The sequence below is a fragment of the Cheilinus undulatus genome, linkage group 22 (genome assembly GCF_018320785.1).
Source record: "Cheilinus undulatus linkage group 22, ASM1832078v1, whole genome shotgun sequence".
Lineage (NCBI taxonomy): Eukaryota > Metazoa > Chordata > Actinopteri > Labriformes > Labridae > Cheilinus > Cheilinus undulatus.
In genome coordinates, this window is record NC_054886.1 from 28,710,982 (window position 1) to 28,736,173 (window position 25,192).

At 37.0% G+C, this 25,192-nt stretch overlaps 1 protein-coding gene across 4 annotated transcripts in view; it reads left to right on the forward strand.

Annotated features, from left to right (window-relative positions):
* The window catches only part of LOC121504076 (protein NLRC3-like), a 42,820-nt gene that overhangs the window by 6,479 nt on the left and 11,149 nt on the right, over nt 1-25,192 (forward strand). For 3 of the 4 annotated variants that reach the window (XM_041778682.1, XM_041778685.1, XM_041778683.1), the window contains 8 exons: nt 10,288-10,325; nt 10,550-10,627; nt 17,872-17,909; nt 18,134-18,211; nt 20,802-20,894; nt 20,988-21,122; nt 22,092-22,187; nt 23,499-23,577. In XM_041778682.1, the coding sequence (XP_041634616.1) occupies nt 18,183-18,211; nt 20,802-20,894; nt 20,988-21,122; nt 22,092-22,187; nt 23,499-23,577 (432 nt within the window). In that variant the 5' untranslated portion in view covers nt 10,288-10,325; nt 10,550-10,627; nt 17,872-17,909; nt 18,134-18,182. Of the gene's footprint in view, nt 1-10,287; nt 10,326-10,549; nt 10,628-17,871; nt 17,910-18,133; nt 18,212-20,801; nt 20,895-20,987; nt 21,123-22,091; nt 22,188-23,498; nt 23,578-25,192 lie in introns of those variants that run through there. The other variant, XM_041778684.1, reaches the window with a different exon arrangement.

Sequence of the window (25,192 nt, forward strand, 5' to 3'; positions counted from 1 at the left end):
TGATCTTTAAGTAATCAAACTGGTATTTAAAGGGTTAAAATCCACAAAATGGTTGAATGTTTGGTAGTTTTGAGCCCAGCTGAAGTTGCTTAAGAGATTTATGCAAGAAAAGCAGAAAAATATATTAATCTGTTAAGTTTTTATAGCAGTTTTTTGGAAGTGGACATTGTTGCTCTTAATGGCTTTAAAGGGTAGTAAATTAAAGTGATGCTTGAGGGTTAAAGTGAGAAAGTTTTGCACCATGAGTGAAGTTATCCACCGTGTCAGTGAGTTACCACCTGTGAAACCTGAGGGGCCTAAAGTTAAGGCTGTGGATGCTTTTTAGCAGAATACATTTCCTGATGCTCACTATCGGATGCCTCATTATAATGTGCAATAATAATACTACTACTAATAATACTTCCAATTAACTAAGTTATAAATAATTGTGTTAAAAGTACATTTAAATTACACTGGGAGTGCTAAAAATGATAATTCTCAGTGTTGATGCAAGCCTCTCTTATTTAATAAATTTATTTAAAAAATGAAACACTGTGTGGTGTAGCTAAACCATTGAACACCACAGCTTTATGAAATGAAAACTGTTTTTACTGTGGCTTTCTGTATTGGACATAGGACTTTAAAAAACACAGTTTCGGGGAGCAGGTGGCCTAGTGGTTAAAGGCGCTTCCCATGTACGCGGGCGGCCCGGGTTCGAATCATGCGGTAAAGGGCTTCCCTTTACCGCATGTCTCTCCCCCACTCTTGACCCTGTCAACGACTCTATCCACTGTCCTCCTCTATCTAATAAAGGCACAAAAATGCCCAAAAATAAATCTTAAAAAAAAAAAACAACAACAACAAAAAAAAAAACAGATTCACACACACAGATTCTTAGAAATTGCTTCTAATGAAAAATACATTGAAATTTTATGAAGTTGTCATTGCAAGGGTAAGAAAGAAAACGTAAAATTGCACATAAAATTACATAAATCAAGCTAAAAATTTATATATAAAAAAACTACATATCTATAGTTTTTTTTTTCTCCACTAAACCAGGGGTTCTCAACCTTTTCAGCCCGCAACCCCCAAAATAAAGAGACCGGGGACCCCCACTGTACCTGAAGGTGGTTGAACACCACCATGAACATTCAAGAATTGCCATGTGGAGACAAGGGGCTAAAGGGGAGAGCTTTCTGGGACCCAGCCAGACTGGGGGATCAGCAAAATCATGGTTCATTGTAAAGTTAAGCTTTGACATCCATGTCTCATATATAACCTGATGATAACCACTCTTACCAAAGCAATAAATACCTTTTTTGTTCATTTGTGCCATAGTGAATTGCCTTCAAAAATATAAATCTCTTTTCTTTAAAAACAATTAAAATAGGTTAAAATGGCTAAAATGGGTTAATAATTGGGGCCCCTGCTCTTCATCATCTACATCCTCCCACTTGGCCACATCCTCTGAAAATACAACATTCAGTTCCACTGCTACGCGGATGACACCCAGCTCTACATATCCACTAAACCTGACTCCACCCTCCCACCTTCCTCCCTCACCAACTGTCTCCTTGAAATAAAGTCCTGGTTCACACTCAATTTCCTCAAATTAAACAGCGATAAAACAGAAATGTTATTAATTGGCACCAGATCCACTCTCAACAAATCGAACAGTTTCACTATTCCATTTGACCACTCCTCCATCTCCCCCTCCCCTCAGGTAAAGAGTCTGGGTGTCATCCTGGACAGCACACTCTCCTTCACATCACACATCAACAATATAACCCGGTCAGCCTACTTCCACCTCCCAAATATCAACCGTCTCCGCCCCTCCCTCACCCCTCACACCACAGCCATCCTGGTCCATAGTTTAGTCACCTCCCGACTCGATTATTGCAACTCCCTCTGTTTGGTCTCCCCCAGAAAATCCTCCATAAACTTCAACTGGTTCAGAACTCAGCAGCTCGTATCATTTCTAGGACACCATCCACTCATCACATCACACCCATCCTGCAGCAGCTCCACTGGCTCCCCATCACATACAGCATTTAATACAAAATCCTGCTCCACACATACAAAGCCATCCACAACCTCACCCCTCCATACCTCTCTGACCTCATTAACATTTCTATACCTACCCGTACCCTCCGATCCTCTTCCTCTGTCCATCTCTCTGTCCCCTCTGCTCGCCTCGTCACCATGGGGGGCCAAGCATACAGCCGCTCAGCTCCCCAGTTATGGAACTCACTCCCCCCTGTCCTCTGCAACACTGACTCCCTACCCCTCTTTAAAACCAGACTCAAAACCCATCTTTTCAAACTCTCCTACTCCCTCTGATCTTTTGCACTGTCAATTGTATTACTGTTTGTTTTTATTCCTGTTTTTATGCCTGTTTTAATGCACTTTTTTTGTACTTTTTGTACGGTGACCTTGAGTGTCATGAAAGGCAATAATGGGTTAACAGAGGCAATATTAGGCAAAAATTGGCAAGAATTGGTTTAAAAGTGTCTAAAACAGGCAGAAAAAGTGGTGGAAATGTTTTGAAATTGACAAAAAAGTGGCAAAGATGCGTTTAACTTGGCCAAAAATTGGTCGGAGGAAGTGATGAAAACAGGTTCAAAATTGGTGGAAAGTGGCAAAAGTGGGTTCAAATTGTGCGACTGATGAAAAGTGGAAAATAATCATGGCCAAATTGAGCAGTCAGAGCTCCCCAAACAGTGCAAATTAAATATACAAAGATGTATAAGTGAGCCAAAATCAAGCTAAATGCAGAAATATGCAATTATACTTGGGTGTTTTTCCATCTTTTTACTGTCTTGCTCTGTACAATATTTAATGTGCACTATTACAAGGAGAATTCAATGACATGGACTGCATCTTTTGAGTATGAATGACCAGCTTAGCTTAGAGATGAGATTTTTTGTTTTTTGTTTTTTACTTAAAGAAAGACATAAATTCTGAATTTATGGAGGAATTGCCAGTGCCTGTCCTGTACAGTATGGAACACTGTAACCTAGGTGGAGAATTAATTTTTATAGCATATTCAAATGATCATATTTCTTTTCTTTGGCTTATTGCCTTCAAGCCACAGTTGTTAAAGTTAACTAAAAAAAAAGAAATAACTAAAACTAAAATTCAAAAATCATTTTAGTTAGCTAAAACTAAAACTAAAAACAAAGCTTTACCAAAAAAAGAAAAAAAAAGAAAACTAACTAAAACTGTATAGTGCGCTTACCATACTAAAATAAAATAAAAATAGAGACAAAATATCCTTAGTTTTAGTCTTTGACTCAACCAGACTGACTGGCAGCTACACACAAATCTGGGGAGAGTAAAACTGCCTGATCTGACTGGTTAAGACTTCACACACTGGTAGTTTTATGTCTGGAGCTGTATTCAAATAAATCATTAAATAAAGTCAAAATAGAAGATAAAATTCAAAATCATCTCTAAAAGGTCAAAATATGATAAAATTCTAGATCAGGAGTTTAAAAAAGTGAAAACATGGGATTAAAAGTCAAAGTTAGGAGTTTAAAAGGTCACAATATTAATTAAAATAAAAAAATATGAATCTAAAAGGTCACAACATCAGAGAAAAGGTCAAAATGATGAATTTAAAAAGTCAAAATATGAAATAAAAAGTCAAAATCCTAAGTTTCAGTCATAATCTTGGGATACAGAGTGAAAATTAGAAATGAAAACACAAATTAATTTCTTTCCATATTCCTGACTTTTTATCTAATTATTTCTACTCTCTACTTTTTCAGATTTTTTTGACTTAACAAGGATTTTTTTTTTTAATCTTCATGGTTAAATTTACATTTTTATACTGGAGAAAATCTGCAGACCTCATAGCAGCAGGCCAGTTCTAATTAAGATATGATCTTGCGGGCCAGGTAAAACTGCACCGCGGGCCGCATTTGGCCCCCGGGCCTTGAGTTTGACACCCGTGTTTTGGAACCTTAGTATCCCTAGAGGAGTCAATGACTCAGTCAGTGGTGATACACAGCTCTATTACAGATGTTGTTGATTCATTTAACTGGCAGAATTCAGAGTGTTAAAGCAAATTTGACAGGTATTGAATTTCCAGTAAAAGTCATGATTCTAAGGACCCACTCCAGGTAGGGTTTTTTTTTTTTCAGCTCAAAATCTCTAAAGTTCCTTTTAGCTGTTATAATGATAAGGAGAAAAACATGTTGAGTCTTACCTGGGTATCCTGTATCCTGACAAGAGTGGAGCTGAAAATGTCAGCCCCTCTTCTTCAGTTTATAACTGCTGCCACTGTTATCAGGGGTTCAGCCACACCTGTTTGTTGCTGTTGTCATTTATGTAAAACGGCTGTTCACTATCAAAAGCCATTAAAAAGTGATGTGCAACTAAGATGTGCCAACTAGAACGTAGCATAAAAAATTGGGTTTGGTAGATTAGATAGACAAGATCTGTGATCCTCATCGTGTGGCTCTGGTGCCCCATGAGGCTCTTTTGTGATGATTTTTGGCTCTTTTATGTCTTAATTTGAAAAATTACTCCCCCAGAAAACCTGGGAAAAGGGAAACTTTGACCTCAGGAATTTATCACATTAATTAGTTTGGTTCCCAGACTTAACAGAAGGCGTTAGTTGTCAAAATTAATTGTCCCATTTATCCCATTTTTACCGCATTTATCCAATTTTTGCCCTTTTTCACCATTTATTGCCACTTTTTACCCATTTAAGCTGCCTTTTGCCATTGAGTACCCCTTTTTTCCTATTTTTGTCCCATTTCTGCCACTTCTTTTTGACACTTTTATCCCATTTTTGCCCCTTTTCACCTGTTTTTCAACACTTTTGCCCATTTAAGCAATCTTTGCCATTAAATTCCACTTGTTTCCTATTTTTGGCCCATTTTGCCAGTTCTTTGAGCCACTTTTATCTCATTTTTGTCCCTTTTCACCACTTTTTACCCATTTATGCTAGCTTTTGTTATTAAATACCACTTGTTTTCTGTTTTTGGCACATTTTTGCCACTTCTTTGAGCCACTTTTATGTACACACAATGTACACACAGCAGCCCATTTTGACAGAAAAACACAGAACTGTAGACATGTTTTCAAATTTATTAAAATAAGAAAACCTGAAATATCACATGGTCAAGTTTTCAGACCCTTTGCTGTGACACTCATATATTTAATTCAGGTGCTGTCCATTTATTCCGATCATCCTTGAGAAGGGTTTTACATTAGTGATACTCAACGTGGTTCTTTTTGTGATGATTTGTGGCTCTTTAATGTCTTAATTCAAAATATTATTCCCCAGAAAATCTTGACTAAGGGAAACTTTGACCTCAGAAATTCTCCATTGCAAATAACATTAATCAGTTTGTTTCCCACACTTAAAAACTTTAATTGTTTTTGTATTTTTGCTGGTCCTTTTTGCCACTTCCATCCATTTTTTCCACTTTTATCCCATTTGGTCTTTTTTCACCAGTTTTTGCCTGTTTTATCCTTGCTTTTTGTGATTTGCATTTTTCCCATTTTTTCATTTTTTTTTCCCATTTAAGCTGCCTTTTGCTATTGAATTAAATAAAATAAATAAAAATTGCTTTTTGCCCATTTCAGTCACTTTATTGGCATTTTTTTGCTGCTTTTTACCATTTTTGCCACCTATAACTTTTTTGGGTCACTTTTCACTCAGTTTTTGCCCCTTTTTTCCCCAATTTTTGAGAGATGACCGACAAATGAGGCCATGTTTAAATGATTCTCTTCGATTTATTGCAGGGTGACATGAGCTTACATACAGTGTGACAAACAAAAGCAAGTTTTACACGTGACCGTGTACTCTGTCCGAGAGTTACATAAACTAGGCAATAAAAGATATAACATGATACATGATATCAGTTTGAGTTACCGTTTGTTCATTACACAAGAACTTCCTGAATTATACAATGACACATTGCAAAGTCATGCAGAAAGTCTGCAAGGAAGAATGGCAGAGGGTCAAATTTAGTGTTCAATAAATTATTCCATTAAAAATACTTTTTTAATCAGTAATTTCATTACTGTAAGCATTTATTTTACATTTTGACAGTCTGAATTCGAAACTATAAGTAGCCTAATTGTAAAAAAAAGAAATAATTGTTAGCTTTTAATGTACTTCTACTAGAGATCATGTGTCCACCACATCCAGCTTTGACTGCAAATTAAGTAAACCAGGTCAAGCTTCTACTTTTTCCTTCCATTTTCCCATGAAGTGGTTGAATGCAGGTCAACTTTATTGGTTTTTGGAATCGTAAAGGATCATGAAAATGTTTGCTACATTAAACAATAACACCTTTTTATTGTTTTATTGAAGATTTTGGCCATCTGCTGCAGCAACATGCTACTTTCTTACTTTATCCAAGCTCCTAATCGTCTTTATAAGCCGTAATCATGGTGTCAGTAGACACACTCATGTCAGGCTTTGAAATAGGGGTGCACCGATTGATCAGCCAAAATTGGTATCGGCGCCGATTTCTTTAATTTTAGGAGATCGGCCATCGGCCGATCCGTGTAAATAAGATTGGTGGATAAGATCGGTTTCATATGCCTCTACCTATTAAAATGTGAAAAATGAAAGACTAAAGGAACTGATACAATTTAGTAGTGTGGACAGCAATGCTTTAACTTTTCATTTATAGTTGAGAGAACTACCTCATGTGCAGTTAAAACAACAAGCTTGTACTGTTTCATGGGCATTGTTCAGTGTTATTCAATAAAATAAGATTGGAACATTGAAGGTGTATGATGTCAGTTATAAAAAAAATCGGTATCGGCCAAAATCGGAATCGGCAGGTCAGGCTTTTTAAAGATCAGTGATTGGCCAGAAAATTGCAATCGGTGCACCCCTACTTTGAAAGGACTCTAAAACACCAAATATCCAGTCATAATCCGCTGCTATTTACCTTTGAACCCAGGGGTGTCAAACTCAGGGTCCTGGGACCAAATCCGGCCCGTGGTACTGTTATATCCGGCCCACAAAATCATACCATATTTAAAAAGAAAAAAATGTAAATTTATCTTTGATTATTTAAAATATCCTTGTTACGTCATATTCTTAATTCTGAATCTCACGATTACAACTTGAACTTATTATTTTGACTTTATAGTTCATATTTTGACCTTTTAGTTACACAACTTTAAATTTTAAGTTATATTTTGACCTTTTAGTTTCACAAATTTAAATTTTAAGTTATATTTTGACCTTTTAGTTTCCTGGTTTTACAATATAAAGTCACATTTTGAGATTTTAGTTTCCAAATTTCAAGTTATATTTTGACCGTTTAGTGTCACAATTATACATTTAAGTCATATTTTGACCTTAAAGCAATTTTCCAATTTTTGTGGGTAAGCAGAGGTAAACAACAGAGGTAAACGCATAGGCAGTGAGTATAGTCATACATTATTAAACCGCAAAACTGGAAAAACAAAAGAAAAACGAGTGAAAACCTTATGGAGACAAACTTAAAAAAGATACCAGGAAAGGTATTTTGCCAAATTGTCAACAATTAACAAAGTTATATATATATATATATATATATAGATAGATATGTGTGTGTATATATATATATATACTATTCTATATTCTAACTATTCATTTCATCATCAACTATTCAACATCGACATTACTATGTATTGGTTTAATATATATAGTTTTACATACTATTGCTCATTATAAAAAGGAAATAGTCACGATCAATACCTTTTTGGAAAATTAAATTGTTCATAGTTTATTGTTAAAACAGTGTCAAATACAGTTTTGCACTACAAAATATACAAAATCCATGAGCACAGCATTAAATTGTACCTTATAGCATGACAGTTTATTTAACCATTCAAACTACTGTACTGAACATCACCTCTTTTTGTACTCTGCCTTAAAGGGTAACTAATCCCCAGAGTTTAGCTGGCAACTTTTCTGCAGACTCCTGTGTCCCATCGACAGTCTATAGTTGACCACATTCTGCAGACTCCTGTGTCCCATCGACAGTCTGTAGTTGACCACATTCTGCAGACTCCTGTGTCCCATCGACAGTCTGTAGTTGACCACATTCTGCAGACTCCTGTGTCCCTTCAGCATCGTCTTGTTCACCAGCATCTCACCACACCACACCGCTTGTAATGTGTTGAAGTTCCTCAGCTGTTCCCGGTTAACCTCCTCTGGCAGAGCTTGCAGTGTTTGTGGGTCTGACGTCATTGTGGCCCAGATGCAGGGAGGGAGGAGCCCAGTCTGGGTCAGTCTCCATCGGCTCATATGCAGGTTGACCTGCAATAACATTAGAATTTGAGTACATTTTAATGTGCAGTAGGAAGCACAAAATTTACCTTTGAAATATATCACAAGTACTTTTAAACTGTCATCTAGTTAGTAAAGTAGTAGTGGTAGTCAAACGTGTGTGCTTGGGAGTAAAATAAAAATGAAAAATGCTTATGTGAATGTGATTCTTAACTACCTTCATATAAAATTGTGTTAAGCAAATAAAATTTAACAAGACTAGATCAATCAAGGTGTGCTGCCCTCCCTCCGTGTTGTTTATCTGTGTAATAAACAACAACGGTAAAATACAACATCAGCTCTAGCGAACTTTACAGGCCAGACAACCGTCCCATGGATTATCACGGTCATTATTTAAACAAACAAAAACTTTTATTTACCTTTATGAGCAAACTCGCATTAAAGAAGATATGTTGTTGTTGAAAGTGATGACCGTACGTCTCACTGCAGCAACCCAGGAAACCCGACGGCTCTGTTATGTCCTCCGCCTGCTGCCCATAACCCCTCTTCCAGGGGGAAACTGAAAAATCGTATCCCACGGTTGAATTTTCGACCACTCGAATTACTGGTGTAGCCTTTCACGCAATACCAGTGAACCATTTTTCAAACAAGAAGGAAAGATCCAAGCTAAGGTTATGTCTTTTCCGCGCTGAATTGTTTTTACCCACAAAAATGGTGAAATGACCCAAAATGCACTGCGGCTTTTACAGATCTGACGTCACCTGACAAAGACCGATTGAATACTTATGGTGGCAAAGAGCTTGTGGAGTGATTTTGCTCTCCTTTTCCACTGAAATCAATGGCCGAATCACAGGCAAGAAAACACTTCATCTCATCATGAACAAGTTCTACACAGGACCGAACACAGCTGTAATTCCACCATTGAATCAACTTCTCACTGAGCTGAAATACGGAAGCTACAGCGGCCAATAAGAACTTCCTTTGACCTGAGCCTGATTGGCTGCGAGAACAAGCCTCCTCATTGGCTGGGGTACCTCCGTCCCTTGCTGGTTTTCTCAAGTGAGATAGCAGCGCCATGCCCTACTACTACTACTAGGTCGTCCTCAGACGAGCCCGCCATCACTGCTTCCAGTCATCCCGGTTCTCCATATGTCTAGCCAGCTCCTCGGTACTTTGCACTCCTATGTCTTTCTTGAGTACATCCACGTATGTTATCTTGGGATGACCACGCTCAGTGCAGGGAAAAAATAAAAAGTATTACATTGACTTTAAACTGTCTGTCGTCAACTCTGTGTTTGTTTAGTTCCTTACCAGTATTTAAAATGTTTAGAGAGTGTTGAGTTGACAGAAGAAGACAAAAGTATAACTAGGATACTGTAATCTTGTCTTCAAAATGTAAAAGTGATATTCATCCTGGTGTAAATAAATAGTTTGATTAAATTTACCATATTTTTCCAATTTTTGCTAAGCAAGATTTTTGTAAAAAAGGAATTAAACACCTGTTCCAAATAGCCGCCTGGTCCCAAATAAACACCTGGTCTGCTCAGAGATTGAAACAAATAAACGCCCCAGCTATTATTTGGTATTTTACGGTATCGTGTTTTGGCCTTTTGCACTGATAAGAACAACTTTTTTTTCTCCGATTTTGAGCCTTTAATTTTATAATTTTGGCTTTTTGTAAAATCTCAGAATCATTTATCAGCAGTGCTAAGGTTTTTTCCCCATAATTCATCAGTGGTGAAAATAAGGCTGACAGTTTAAGGTCAAATGTTGACCCTGTTGGGCTCTCAGGTTAGACCTAGATCTAGAGTCCAGCCCCTGCTGTGATTGAGTTTGACGCTCCTTTTCTAACCTGTGGAATGTTCCAGGTGTTTATGAGCATGCAGCTACATTCTCAATCCCAACTTTTATGAACATATTACATTCAGCATTTTCTTGGTGCTGAATTCATTTTAATACAGGTAAAAAAATGACTGTGTTGTTTTTGTCACACCTTAAACTCAGTCTCAGATGTATGATTATGACTGATGCAGTTTCTCTCTGTGTTTCCTCTACAGGTGACAGAAGAATGTGGATAAAGATCTCAGATTTCCTGGTAAGTCTTTTTTATCTGTGAAACATTAAACTGCTGAACAGAGGATAATATAAATGGCTCCATGTTAGTGAACAAAAAACAGAGCATATCATTAGAAATGTTCTCATAATTCATCCTCAGTCTTGTAAATCACATCTTCCTGTGGCACCCTCTGGTGGTAGAATCAGGAGGGAAACTGTGTGATTCTGTGATGTACAGATGTTTCAGCCTTTATCTTCTTCCAGCTGTGTGTCCTTCAGGAGTGACTGGTATAAAGAAAAACCTCTGAGCTTCATGGAGGGACATCAGTCTGCTGAGCAAATGTAAGAATGTCATCTGATTGTCTCTGGGATTGAAGCTCATCTTCATGACTTCATGATGTTTACTTCAGGAAAATCACAAATCCCTCATTTATCAGTGCAGTTCTGGAGCTGGACTTCAAGCACCTTGGATTCTGTTCCTCTTTAAACTTTTATTAACTAGAGTTACACCCTGCTCTAGCCTATAAGACAGCTCTTGAACCAGTCGTATGCATTTTTATCAAAGCCATCATTATCTTGCGCAGTGGTTCTTAACCTTTTCAGCCCACAACTCCCAAAATAAAGGTGCCAGAGACCGGGGACCCCCATTGTACCTGACGGTGGTTGGACACGGCCATGAACATTCAAGAATAGTCGTGTGTAGAAAAGGCCGTCCATAAGGGGGATAAAGGGGTGAGCTTTCTAGGGCCCAGATTCATTATAAAGTAGAGCTGTGACATCCATGTTTTATACTTAACCTGACTAATACCCAAAAAGCAACAAAGATCTTTTTTATTCATTTTTGCCATGGTAAATAGCCTTCTAAAAATGTAAATGTAAATTTTTTTAAAAACAATTGAGACGGGTTGAAATGACTAAAATGGGTTAATAACTGAACTGAAAAGAACTGAAGGAAAAGACTCTGAAATGTAATTTTAAAAGTAGCAGAGGTTTTTTAAAATTGTACAGAAATTAGGAATAAAAACAAGGTAAAAATGGGTACAACGTAGTAAAAAATTATGGAAAAAAAGGATTCAAAGGTGATCAGAGTGGCAAAATGGGTGGAAAATTAAGTAAAATGGCAATAAGAAATTAGCTGAAGTGGTTTAAACTGGCAAAAATGGGCAAAAAGTTGCAAACAGAACTGGCAAAAATGGGCAAAAAATTGCAACCGGAAGTAGCAAAAATGGGAAAAAAGTTGCAAAGAGAAGTTGCTAAAACAGGTCAAACAGTGCCAGAGATAAGTGGCAAAAACCATGCAAAAAGTAGCAAAGAGAAGTGGGGAAAATGTGTGAAAAGTTGCAAAGACAAGCGGCAAAAATTGCCCAAACTTTGCAAAAAGAAGTGGAAAAAATGGGCCAGAAGTTGCAAAGATAGGTTGCTTAAACAGGGTGAAAAGTTGCAAAGAGAAGTGGCAAAAATGGGCCAAAAGTTGCAAAGAGAAGTTGCTTTAACAGGGTGAAAAGTTGCAAAGAGAAGTGGGGCAAAAATGGACAAATGTTACAAAAAAAAGGGGCAAAAATGGGCAAAAATTTGCAAAGAGAGATTGCTAAAACAGGGTGAAAAGTTGCAAAGAGATGTGGGGCAAAAATGGAGAAAACATGTGCAAAGAGAAGAAGAAAGAATGGGCCAAAAGTTTCAAAGAGAAGTAGCAAAAATGGGCAAAAAATTGTGAGGAGAAGTGGCAAAAAAACATACAAAAAGTTGCAAAGAGAAGTGGGGAAAATGTGTGAAAAGTTGCATAAAGAAGAGGCAGAAAATGGGCAAAAAGTTGCAAAGCGAAGTTGCTTAAACTGAGTGAAAAGTTGCATAGATTTGTGTCGAAAAGGGGCAGTTTTGAAATAATAATGAAAATGTTAATGATAATAGTAATAATAGTAATGGTATTAATAATAATAATAATGATAATAATCATAATAAAGGGTAAATTCAGGTTTGTAGAAAGGTCAACAGAGAGGACCAAACAGATGGGGGTTCTACAGCTGAGTGCTGAGTGGTGGTGGGTTAGTTTTCCATAGAGATGTGTTCATAAAGTAAGTTCTTCCATTGAATAGTGTTAGTGAATAGTTAGTGAATAGTGTTTTCTGGTGGATAGTCAGGGCTGTTGGTGGTAGTAGTTTATGGTTTGATTTGTTGGATTAATAGTTGATGTATTGCCAAGTAAACAGAGTGAAGGGGACTGAGGGATGTGGCAGCCCTTAAGAGTGGACAGTGATTTAGTGAAATTCATCCAAAAAGTCTCTCTTTTCCAGTGTATAAAGTGACTTTTACAGTTGTGGTTATAGACATCTTGCAATATTTGCAACCTTGGTGAGATCATGATTTGACATCACCTCATGAAAAGTGAAAAAACAAAATAAAGCAAATACACTCATAATAGAGTGGCAGTTTTTAATGCAAGAAGGTAAAATATTCTTTTAATGCATCATAAAATGCAAAACAAGACTTCCTAGAAAATATTATTTCAGATTAAAGTGTGCAATTGTATGAGAGCATAGGGCATGGACCAGGATTTTTGGATAAAAGCTTTATTTTGCTCAGTAGGCATTTGTTTAGGAGTTGGATTCACTCATGTTAGTCTGGAAACTGACATAGGGGGGAGGCTTAAGGTTCACCTGGCCATCTTCTGACTGTTCTTGGGCGGCTTCAGGAGGTCCCCAGCAGATCACCCAACACAGAAATCCATCTGTTGTGAGACGCATGTTTGTCAGAAACAGAAGAATTATAAATCTAGTGTCATACACATGGTTGAGTTCCATGCACACAGCCACAAAATTGGGAAAGCAAGTGAGTCCAAAGGTGAGCACGGCTGACAGAACAGCTAGCATCAAGCGTTTGTCCATGCTTTGGCAGGAGATGCAGGCGAGAATCACAATGAAAAAAGTCAGAGCCAGCGCCACAGAGCCCATAAACACATAAGCTTCTGGAGAGTAATAAGAAACTAAGCCAATGAGATATGATACAAGGACGACAGGAAGGTTCCAACTCAGGTGCTGGAATTTGGAGCTCAGGTGAGGCTTCATCCGGATCAGCATGAACTCAAGCACCACCAACAGGTGGAGAAAGACTCCAGAGTAACTGCAACCTAACCCCACTTCCACCAGAGCTCCACACAAGTTCGTGTTGCAGGTGACCTTCCGCAGAACCATCGCTGCAAAAGGTGAGGACATCAGCTGGAAGACGTGGGTGAAGGCAAGAGACACCTTGAACACAGTGGGTCCGGTGTGGAGTTTTTTTAAGCTCATGAATATCACGACGACAACGAGATTGAGGAGCCCAGTACACATGCCTGCCAGGACGAGACCAAAAGATGCATCCATTTCCCAGTAAAATCTCTCTCCAGTTCGAGCAGTCGTGTCCCAATAGTGTGAGATGCCAGGGAGGCGGCTGGTCTCCATCATCCATGCACCATCATGAGCCATGGACCCGTTCATCTTGTTTTTCTTTCTTTGCTTTCCTGCAACAAAAACAGCAAACACACAAGTGTTACTTTTGGCAGCTAATTTATGTGTTGTTTGCACTCCATAACCAGGGTCTGGGGGGAAATCTGGGGGATATGTGGGTGGAGTTTCCCCATCATGCTCTTGGGCGTGTGTTTAGATTTTGCCTGTTGTGTAATGATCCCTGCAGGGATCTCCTTGCGTATCTGATGGATTGTTGTTGTGTTTTAAAGTGAGAAAGTTGTGCACCATGAGTGAAGTTACCCACTGTGACAGTGAGTTAGCACCTGTGAAACCTGAGGGGCCTAAAGTTAAGGCTGTGGATGCTTTTTAGCAGACTACATTTCCTGATGCTCGCCATAGGACGCCTCAATATGTTAATACTTAACATACTCCCAACCAACTAACTTAAAAATAATCATGTTAAAAGGACAGTTTAATTACACTGTGGGTGCTAAAAACGAATGTTGATCCTCAGTTTTAATGCCAGTATCTCTTATTTAGTATAAAAAATTAAACACTGTGTAGTGTAAACCTCTTAACACCACTTACTAATCAGAGCTCCACGAACAGAGCAAATTAAATATTCAAAGTTGGATAAGTGAGCCAAAATCAAGCTATATGCAGAAATATGCTTTTATACTTGGGTATTTCTATGTGGGTATTTTTTCCATGTTTCAACTGTCCCACTCTGTGCCATAATTAATGTGTAATGCAGAGGATTAGGGACACTGATTTTTTTTTGTTTGTTTGTTTCAATTTAATTTAAATTTTTTTGAGATGCAGTTTGTTGTACTTGTGAGAAAAGAAAATCAGAATTCTGGGGGAAAATGACAGAATTCAACTTTTACTTTTTTCCTTAGAATTCTGACTTTAATCTCAGAAAAAAAAAATTGCCTCTCAAAATTTTTTTTTGGCTACTGTAAATTTTTAGTTTTCAAATTTAAGATTAAATACAACTCAAGACCTAAAATGAGTTTGTCACTTCCCAGACTTGGGTGGGGGTCCAAGAGTTTGGTGGTCCAACATTTTCATTTAAATGCTTGAGGTATTAGTAGTTGTAATTGTTGTAAATATGTTGTAGAACCTTCCTGATATTCTCTCATGTGTGCACAGACCAGTCCTGCATAAGTCCTTAAATCAGAGTCCCAAGGCCCCCCAGTTCTTAGAAAAACAACAAAAAATATATATAAATATTGTTTAAGTGAAGAACCCATTTCTGACTTTTGCAGTGCACAAGCTTATCCAAAATGTAAATCAGCGCTTGAGACAGATTAATTAATTGATTTTATTTTAGTTCGTTTCAGAAGCACACAATATGGTTTCAGTCAGTTTTCATTTTTTCGTTAAGTCTCATTTTTATTTCAGTTTACAATAACAATAATAATTGTTACAGTTTGGTTTCAGTTATTTTGTTAGATCATGGTCTTGGTTTCTTGTTTCTGATTTAGTTTTCTAGGAATCTTTTTCATATTAGAGTAAAATAGGTTTTTATAAGTGAAATAGGAAACATCCCTACAGTAATCAATGACTCAGTCAGTGGTGATACACAGCTCTATTACATACATAGCTGATTCATTTAATTGGCAAAATTTAAGGTGTAAAAGCAAATTTGACAGGTATTGTATTTCCAGTAAAAGTCATGATTCTAAGGACCCACTCCAGGTAGGTTTTTTTTTCAGCCCAAAATCTCTAAAGTTCCTTTTAGCTGTTATAATGATAGAGAGATAAACATGTTGAGTCTTACCTGGGTATCCTGTATCCTGACAAGAGTGGAGCTGAAAATGTCAGCCCCTCTTCTTGGATTTATACCTGCCGCCACCGTTATCACACCTGACTGTTGCTGTCGTCACAAACAGCTGTTCACTGTAAAAGCCATTAAAAAAGTCATGTGCCACTGTGTTAAAGTTTGTGGTGGAAATGACTCTTTAAAACGAGGTCAGTAGAACACTGCCATGAGAGTCAGCTGCTGTAAACTAAACGTAGCACAAAATAAAGGTTTGTTAGATAGATTAGGTAGATCTTTGAAAATATATGTTATATATGATTTATTTAAATAATCTAGCAAACACAAGCTGCTTTACTTTCTGTGCTGAGTTTAGACTCTAGAATGAGCGTGGAAGTCATTTTGACTGTTTTATTGTAAAAGAGTAGAAATGAACTCACTGAAATTATTCCATTAAAAGTAATTTTTGATCAGTAATTTAATTACTGTAAGCATTTATTTTACATTTTGACTTTCTTGATTTGAAAATATAATTGATTGAAAAAAATAGAAAATTGCTAGCTTTTAATGTACTTCTACCAGAGATCATGTGTCCACACATCCAGCTTTGACCGCAAATTAAGTAAACCAGGTCAAGCTTCTATTATTTCCTTCCATTTCCCCATTAAGTTGTGAAATGCAGGTCAACTTTGATAGTTTTTGGAATTGTCAAGGATCATACAAATGTTTGCTATATAAAACAGTAACACTTTTTTATTGTTTTATTGAAGATTTTGGCCTGCATTTTAGTTTATATTTTGACCTTTTAGTTTTGCAGTTTTACATATAAGTCCAATTTTGAGATTAAAATTTTGTAATTTTGAATTTTAAGTCATATTTTGACCTTTTAGTTTCCACAAGTGTATTTTGTAAGTCATATTTTGACCTTTTAGATTCGTAATTTTAAATTTTCAGTCACATTTTGACCTTTTACGTTCACAATTTTAAATTTTAAGTCATATTTTGACCTTTTAGGTTCACAATTTTAAATTCGAAGTCACATTTTGACCTTTAAGGTTCACAATTTCAAATTTTAAGTCATATTTTGACCTTTTAGTTTCCACAAGTGTATTTTGTAAGTCATATTTTGACCTTTTAGATTCGTAATTTTAAATTTTCAGTCACATTTTGACCTTTTAGGTTCACAATTTTAAATTTTAAGTCATATTTTGACCTTTTAGGTTCACAATTTTAAATTAGAAGTCACATTTTGACCTTTAAGGTTCACAATTTCAAATTTTAAGTCATATTTTGACCTTTTAGTTTACCAATTTTTAATTTTAAGTCATATTTTTACCTTTTAGTGTCACAGTTTTTAATTTTAAGTCATATTTTAATCTTTTAGTATCACGATTGAACATTTAAGTCATAATTTAAGATTTAATTTTCAAAACATCAAGTGTATAGTCAAAATTTTAACTTTAGTGTCATAATTTTAAATTTAAATAATATTTTGACCTTATGCTTTCCACATTTGAAATGTTGAGTCGTATTTTGCACTTTTAGTTTACCAATTTCCCAACTCTCCCAATTTTCCCGATGTTATGATCTTTTTAGTGTCACTCACAAGTTAAAATCTTAGTTATATTTTGACCTTTCAGTTTCCTAGTTTCACAATTTCAAATCAGTTTCCCAGTGTTCCAATTCTTCCAGATTTTCCAGTTTTTAAAAATCTTTTAAGTGTCACAGTCATACATTTAAGTCATATTTTGACCTTTTAGTCTCACATGTTTAACTTTCAATCTTAACGTTGACTTTAAATCCCATATTTTGACCTTTTAGACTCACAATTTAAAATCTCTACTCCTATTTTGACCTTTCAAACTCATGAATTGGACTCTTTCTCATATATTTACCTTTTAAAAACTTAGTTTTGACTTATTTTTGTGTTTTGACCTTTTGCACTGATGAGAATGACTTTTTTCTCAGATTTTGAGCCTTTAAACTTCTAATTTTGGCTTTTTTTAATCTCAGAATCATTTTTCAGCAGTGCCAAGTTTTTCCCCATAATTCATCAGTGGTGAAAATAAGGCTGACAGTTTAAGGTTAAATGTTGACCCTGTTGGGCTCTCAGGTTAGACCTAGATCTAGAGTCCATCCCCTGCTGTGACTGAGTTTGACGCTCCTTTTCTAACCTGTGGAATGTTCCAGGTGTTTATGAGCATGCAGCTACATTCTCAATCCCAACTTTTATGAACATATTACATTCAGCATTTTCTTGGTGCTGAATTCATTTTAATACAGGTAAAAAAAAATGACTGTGTTGTTTTTGTCACACCTTAAACTCAGTCTCAGATGTATGATTATGACTGATGCAGTTTCTCTCTGTGTTTCCTCTACAGGTGACAGAAGAATGTGGATAAAGATCTCAGATTTCCTGGTAAGTCTTTTTTATCTGTGAAACATTAAACTGCTGAACAGAGGATAATATAAATGGCTCCATGTTAGTGAACAAAAAACAGAGCATATCATTAGAAATGTTCTCATAATTCATCCTCAGTCTTGTAAATCACATCTTCCTGTGGCGCCCTCTGGTGGTAGAATCAGGAGGGAAACTGTGTGATTCTGTGATGTACAGATGTTTCAGCCTTTATCTTCTTCCAGCTGTGTGTCCTTCAGGAGTGACTGGTATAAAGAAAAACCTCTGAGCTTCATGGAGGGACATCAGTCTGCTGAGCAAATGTAAGAATGTCATCTGATTGTCTCTTGGATTGAAGCTCTTGAACCAGTCGTATTCATTTTTATTAAAGCCATCATTATCTTGCGCAGTGGTTCTTAACCTTTTCAACCTGTGACCCCCAAAATAAAGGTGCCAGAGACCAGGGACCATAAACATTCAAGAATAGTCATGTGTAGAAAAGGGTGTCCATAAGGGGGATAAAGGGGTGAGCTTTCTGGGGCCCAGCCAGACTGGAGGATCATGGAGTTAGCAAAATCATGATTCATTATAAAGTAGAGCTGTGTTTTATATTTAACCTGAATAATACCCACAAAGCAACAAAGATCTTTTTTATTCAATTGTGCCATAGTATATCGCCTTCTAAAAATGTAAATCACTTTTCTTAAAAAAAAAAAAAATCAAAATGGGTTAAAAATGGCAGAAATTGGTGAAAAAAGTGGTAAAATCAGATTTTAAAATGGGTTAGAAGTGGCAAAAATTTGATTAAAGTGGCAAAGAAAGAGGCAAAAATGGACATGCAAAGTGGTAAATGGGGATTAGAAAGTGGCGGACTGGGTTTGAAGTGGCAACAGTGGTGGAAAATTTGGTGAAATGGGATATAAAATTGTGAAAAAGTGTTTTAAACTGGAAAAAAATGGTTAACTGAGGCAGAAATGTGTTAATCTGGCAAAAGGGGTATAAAGAATGGTGAAATGTGGTTAAAATTGGTGTAAAAAGGGGTTAATAGTGGTTATCATGGCTCAACTGTGGCAATAATGGGAAGAAAGTGGCAAGAATGAGTTTAGAGTGGTAAAAACAGGCAGAAAATATTGGTGGGAAGTGTTTAAAATAGACATATAAGGGTTTTAATTGGCAAAAAAATGTTAAAGTTGGCAAAAATTGGTGGGAAAAAGTGATGGAAAAAGGTTTAAATGTGGAAAAATTGGTGGTAAGTGGTAACAATGGGTGAAAAAAGGGAAAAAATTGGTTCAAATTGTTCAAAAAATGGACAAAAAGTGACAACCTAACCCTAACCCAAAAAGTTTGACACACTTTTCAGCTCCAAAATGAGGAAACTGTCATATCCTTTGAACAGAATTAAAACAGGTTAAAATTGCTAAAATGGGTTAATAATGGCAAAAACTGAAGGAAACGGCGCTGAAATTTGATTTTAAAAGTAGCAAAAGTGCTTAGAAGTTTAATTAAATACAGAAAAAACAGGCAATAATGGGTAAAAGTAGCAACAAATGATGTAAAAAGTGGTAAAAAGGCATTCAAAGGTGACAGAGTGGCAAAATGGGTGGAAAATAAAGTAAAATGCCAACAAGAAATTGGCAGAAATGGGTTTAATGGGAAAAATGGGCATAACATATAGTGAGATGTGGTTAAAATGGGCAAAAGTGTATGTAAAAAGTGGTAAAGAGGGGTTAATAGAGGCAATAATGGGTTAACAGAGGCAATAATAGGTGAAAAGTAGCAAGAATTGGTTTAGAAGTGTCAAAAACCGGCAGAAAAGTGGTGGAAATGTTTTGAAATTGACAAAAATGTGGCAAAGATGTGTTTAATTTGGCCAAAAATTGGTGGGAGGAAGTGATGAGAACAGGTTCAAATCTGGCAAAATTGGTTGAAAGTGGCAAAAGTGGGTTGAAATTGTGCAAAATTGATGAAAAGTGTAAAATAATTGTAGCCAAATTGGGTGGGAAAAGTGGTTAAAAAGTAGCACAAATGAATGCTTTTAACATTAGAACCCACCTATAGTTTGACACACTTTCAGCTCCAAACTGTTAATCAGGATTCTAGCAACAATGCTGCTGATAAAACACACATTTCAGCATAAATCTCCCCAAATGACCATGTTTTACATTTAACTCATTTTATGCATATATTTGTATAAAAATGGGTAAAATACACATTGAAAAAATATTCGTAGTTTTTTAAAGGCATCTGGTGACCCCATCACAGTGTCTTGGGACCCCAAAGGGGGTCCTGACCCCAACATTGAGAACCACTGCTTTAGCTTACTTAAAAGTATTACAGTTGAAACTAGAAGTTCACACACATGCATCTCTAACTGTACCCAAGGATGAACAATCCTCTTCCTGATATCTTGGCTGATTTTTCTGGATTTTCCCATGATGCAACACAAGTAAGCAGGGTGTCTGAAGTGTGCCTTAAAACACATCCACAGGTGAGCCTCCAATTAACTCGGTTAACCTATCAGAAGCTTCCAAAGCCATGACATCATCATCTAAGCTTTCCCAAATTGTTTAAAGGCATAGTAACCTTAGTGTATGCAAACTAAAATGTAACTAAATAATCCTCTCTCATTATTCTGGCATTCAGCAAATAGAATAATTTTGGTTATTCTACCTGAGCTAAAACAGGAAAAGTTTAGTCTGATTTCATGTCAGACAATGAGAAAAAAAGTTTTGTTTTTATGCTGTGTAAACTTCTGGTTTCAACTGTACCAGCTGTGGAAAGGTCTATAAAAGAGCTGCGATGATGCACAGGAAAAAAAAGGTATAAAGTGCCGATGTGTTCTTTTTGCTTGAATCCTCAAATCTGAAACGTTAGCAAAAAAATAGTAAAGTCTACATAACCGTCTTCATGCAGACTTGGACCCACTCCCAGCTGTGCCTCTATCAAGAGTGACCACTCAAAGGCGTGGTCTGCTAAATTTAGAGATGGACACCCTGCTGATCAAAGGTGAGAGCTTATCCCACATATTTGTCCATTTTAAAAAGTGGTTTTAGCAGCACTGTACTGTTGAAGTTTTCAGTGTTAATGTTTATCCACCAGTGGTTATGATTCTGTCTGTGGTGACAATGAGAATCCAGACTCTGTTGGACCTGAACCCAGCTGTCTGCCCATCCAGAGTGACCGGTCGATGGGCGAACCTGATTTTAAAGATGAAAATCCCCATGACAGTCAGAGGTGACGTATGAAAACTTCACGTTCCTCTAAAGGAGGGTTAAAGGGGGGAGCTTCACCTGGGGCCCAGCCAAACTGGGGGTTAGCAAAATCATGGTCCATTGTTAATTTAAGCTTGATATCCATGATTAATATTTAACCTAAATAATAACCACTCTTCTCAAAGTAACAAATGTCTTTTTTTATTCATTTCTACTGCAGTATATGGCCTTCACAATAATATAAATCCCTTTTCTTAAAACCTGACCACATCTTAATGCAGACATTTTTCTTTTACAGCTTTTCTGATTACTTTGATTTCAGCATAAATCTCACCAAACAACCATGTTTTTATTTTACATTTAACTAATTTCATGCTCAATTTTCATTAAAAAATTGGTATACAGTTTATATCATTTTAAAAATACTCATAGTTTTTTGTGGCATCTTGTGCCCCCTCTCAAGGGGGCCCTGACCCCCACATGGAGGACTACTTTACCGAAGTATTGAAAGTGGAGTTCTGTCCCATTCCAGCTTGATGTTCATCTTCAGTTTCTAAACAGTGCTAGATTCCTGTTGAATTTTTTGCTTCATAATGTGCTACACTTTTTCAATGCGAGAAGGTTCTAGTACCTGCACTCTGTTATTGTGAAGCCATGTTGTTGTGACTCGTGCAAAGTGGATTGGAATTGTCTTGTGACAAGTCAGACCACAGCACACTTTTTTACACTTTCACTGAGCACAGGCCCAGAGAAGTTGGAGGCACATCTGGATATTAATACATGGCTTTTTCCTTTGCGTTGTAGTCTTAACTTACATTTGTAGTACTGTGATAACTGACAGTGGTTTTCCAAAGTGTTCCTGAGCCATCACAAAATAAATGATGCCAGTTTTTAATGCAGTACTGCACTGGTTTAGTTCTTCAGTTTTTTTCTTGAACCCTCAAATTTGAAATGTGGCTAAAACAAATTCTCCATTACCATCTTCATGCAGACTTGGACACACTCCCAGCCATGTTTCATGTAAGAGTGACTCTTCAAAGGAGTGGTTTACTGACTTTAAAGATGGACAACACCCTGCTGATCAAAGGTGAGAGTTTATCCCGCATTTTTGTCCATTTTAAAAAGTGATTTTAGCAGCACTGTACTGTTGAAGTTTTCAGTGTTCATGTTTATCCACCAGTGGTTTTGATTCTGTCTGTAGTGACCATGAGAATTCAGACTCTGTTAGACCTGCACCCAGCTGTTTGTCCATCCAGAGTGGCTGGTTGATGGGCAATCCTACTGATTTTTAAACCTGTAGTGTAGAGAAGTGGTTTTCAACCCTGTTTTTGCCCAAGGCACACCTCAGGTTAAGCCAAAACCTCAAGATCTATTCATATAGACTCTTTAAAAAATATTACAGTCAAGGTTGCCCACAAGGTTGATCCCAACCAACTGGGGTTCATGGAGGTCAGCAAAACCATGGTCCATTGTTAGATTAAGCTTTGATAACTAGTATATTCAATCCAAATAATAAAGGCTCTTATCAAAGCAACAAAAATTTGATTTATTTATTTGTGCTTTGGTACAATGTGGCCTTCTAAAAATGTAAAATTCATAGCAGGGCAATAATGTGTGCAAATAACAGGATGCCAGAAAATAAAGCAGACGAAATTGAGACAACTTTATTGAGAAGAACTGAATAATTGTAAAAAGAGTGGCAAAAATGGGTTAAAGGTGATTTTAAAAAATGGAAAAATTGGGCAAAAAGGTGGCAAAAATGAGATTAAAGTGGTAAAAAATGTGGCAAAATCGAGCAAAAAGTGGGTTAAAAGTAAAATAAATAGGGGCGCAGGTGGCCAAGTGGTTAAGGCGCGCCCCATATACGTGGACGGCCCAGGTTCGAATCCAGCCTGAGGCCCTTTACCGCATGTCTCTCACCACTCTCATCCCTGTTTCCAACTCTATCCACTGTCCTCCTCTATCAAAAAAGGCAAGAAAATTCCCAAAATAAAACTTAAAAAAAAAAAGTAAGACAAAAGACAAGGGTAAAAAAAAACAAGAAAAACAGGTTAAAAGTGGTGAAGAGAAGAGTCAAAAATGTGACACAACTGACGAGAAAGTGGAAAAAATGTACAAAAAGGTTCAAATGCAACTAAATGAAGTGGCAAAAAGCAGCAAAAATGGTTCTTGTCACTGAGCCAACTTTTTTGAAATGTGACACTGCCACGAGTTTCAGATTGTGTATATATTTCCAAAACATTTGAATTTTATCAGTTTAAACATTGAACATGGATGGTAAATGATTTGGAAATCCCTGTGCTCTGTTTTTTCGGACATTGTCAACAATGTCCCAGCTATTTTGGAATCTGAGTTTGTATATAGAGTTGATTGTTATATTATGATATTTCTTACACAGAGCTCAGCACCAAAGATCAGAGGTTCCAGTTGGTGGGTCTACCCTGCAGCATCAAACACAGCTGGACTCCGTAATTATGGTATGTAAATACACTGAGCATTTACAGACACGTAACTATAGCACTACTCATTATAACGGACAGCAGAAGAGCTGGTGTTGACGACAGGTAACTATGTTTCAGAGGTAGATTCAACCAACTTAACACAAATATCATCAGTTCTGTCAAAGCCGTTTACTCATCTTAAAGGCCCACACAAACAGAGAAACATAAAAAGACTGATCTGAAACAGTTAAAACTCCATACACAGGAAGTGATCTTAAACTTTTGCCCAAGACGTTGCTAAGCTGTTGTATGCCTCATAAAATGGTTTGCTAGAATCTGTTACTGACACTGAAAGGTTACTAAACTTTCCTTTTACAAAATGTGCACTACACAGTTTACCACATGGAATTTACGGACAAGAGCAATAATTTAGCACAGGCAACCCTAAAGAAGCTATGTTCTTTTTGCTGTCCAGACTGGAGTAAGACTGACAATTTGACATCAAGATTAGTAAATACAATGCATTTCAAGGGGACATATTGTGCAAAAATCACCTTTTCAGGCTTTTTTAACAAAATAAGTGCCCCTGTCCTGTCCACAATCCCCTCAAGTACCAAAAAATTCTATTCCCTCCCCCCTCTCTTTCTCCACCTTTCAGAAAATGTGTGCTAAAACAAGCCGTTCTCAGATTCTCCCCTGATGATGTCATGAGGGGAGTTAGCACCGCCCCCCAGGTTTGGTTGGCTCAAAAATCTGTGTATCATTTGTCGTTTAATATTTGATTGATAATTGAAAAAGAATTTTTTTGAAAAAATGTTCCATTTTCTTGTTTTCATTTCTGAAACGAAATCAAATTAACAGGAAATGATGCGTCTTTTTGACTTTGGCTATTAATGTTGGGATCAGAGAATGTAATATGAAAAACAGGCGTAAGCAGTTAGTATGATTTCAATATTAATTTGCATAACCTGGTGCAGGTGTTGTGCTCAGAAAAGCATCCTGAGACTCACATGCCCATTGCTGAGGAGTTCACACTTCCTGGAATGATATGCGGAACACAAACACTAAGTTAAGTCATGTTCCTGCACTTGTGCTCCTTCATTTGCATTCGTGCCATGCTTTGGTCCACCTTGTTCTTCCGTGCCAGAGCCAGGGAAGCATGCTGGCTCCAAGCACGGAAGAGTGTACTCATGCTGGTCAAATGTACTGGACTTTTAGGCTCAAATGTATCCAGGCATAGTACAGATTGCCTAGTGTGAGTGCGCCCTAACTCAGGGTGCTGGCGTTTGTGTTCCCGTATATCAATGGTTCTCAAACTTTTTTTTCCAAGTAACACCAAAAATCAAGCTGAAGTCTTAAGGCACACCATTTTCATGTCCTTGCAAAATAGCCTCTGTCACATGCTACAATATGTCCCAACTTTATGCAACGTGAGCGAGTGCCAGCTACAAAATCAGTTTGGTCACAGTTTCCTTTTGTAGTATCCCAACAGCCTGAGAGTGATGGACTGCAATACAGCTCGATGGTGCGAGGTTTATTCCCAGTCTCCCTGTTTCTATTTTCCTCTCTGTTGCTTGCATTGAGATAGACAAGTAAAAAAGGAAGAGGTAGCACAGAGGATGACAAGGAACCAAGAGTGTCCTACCAGAAG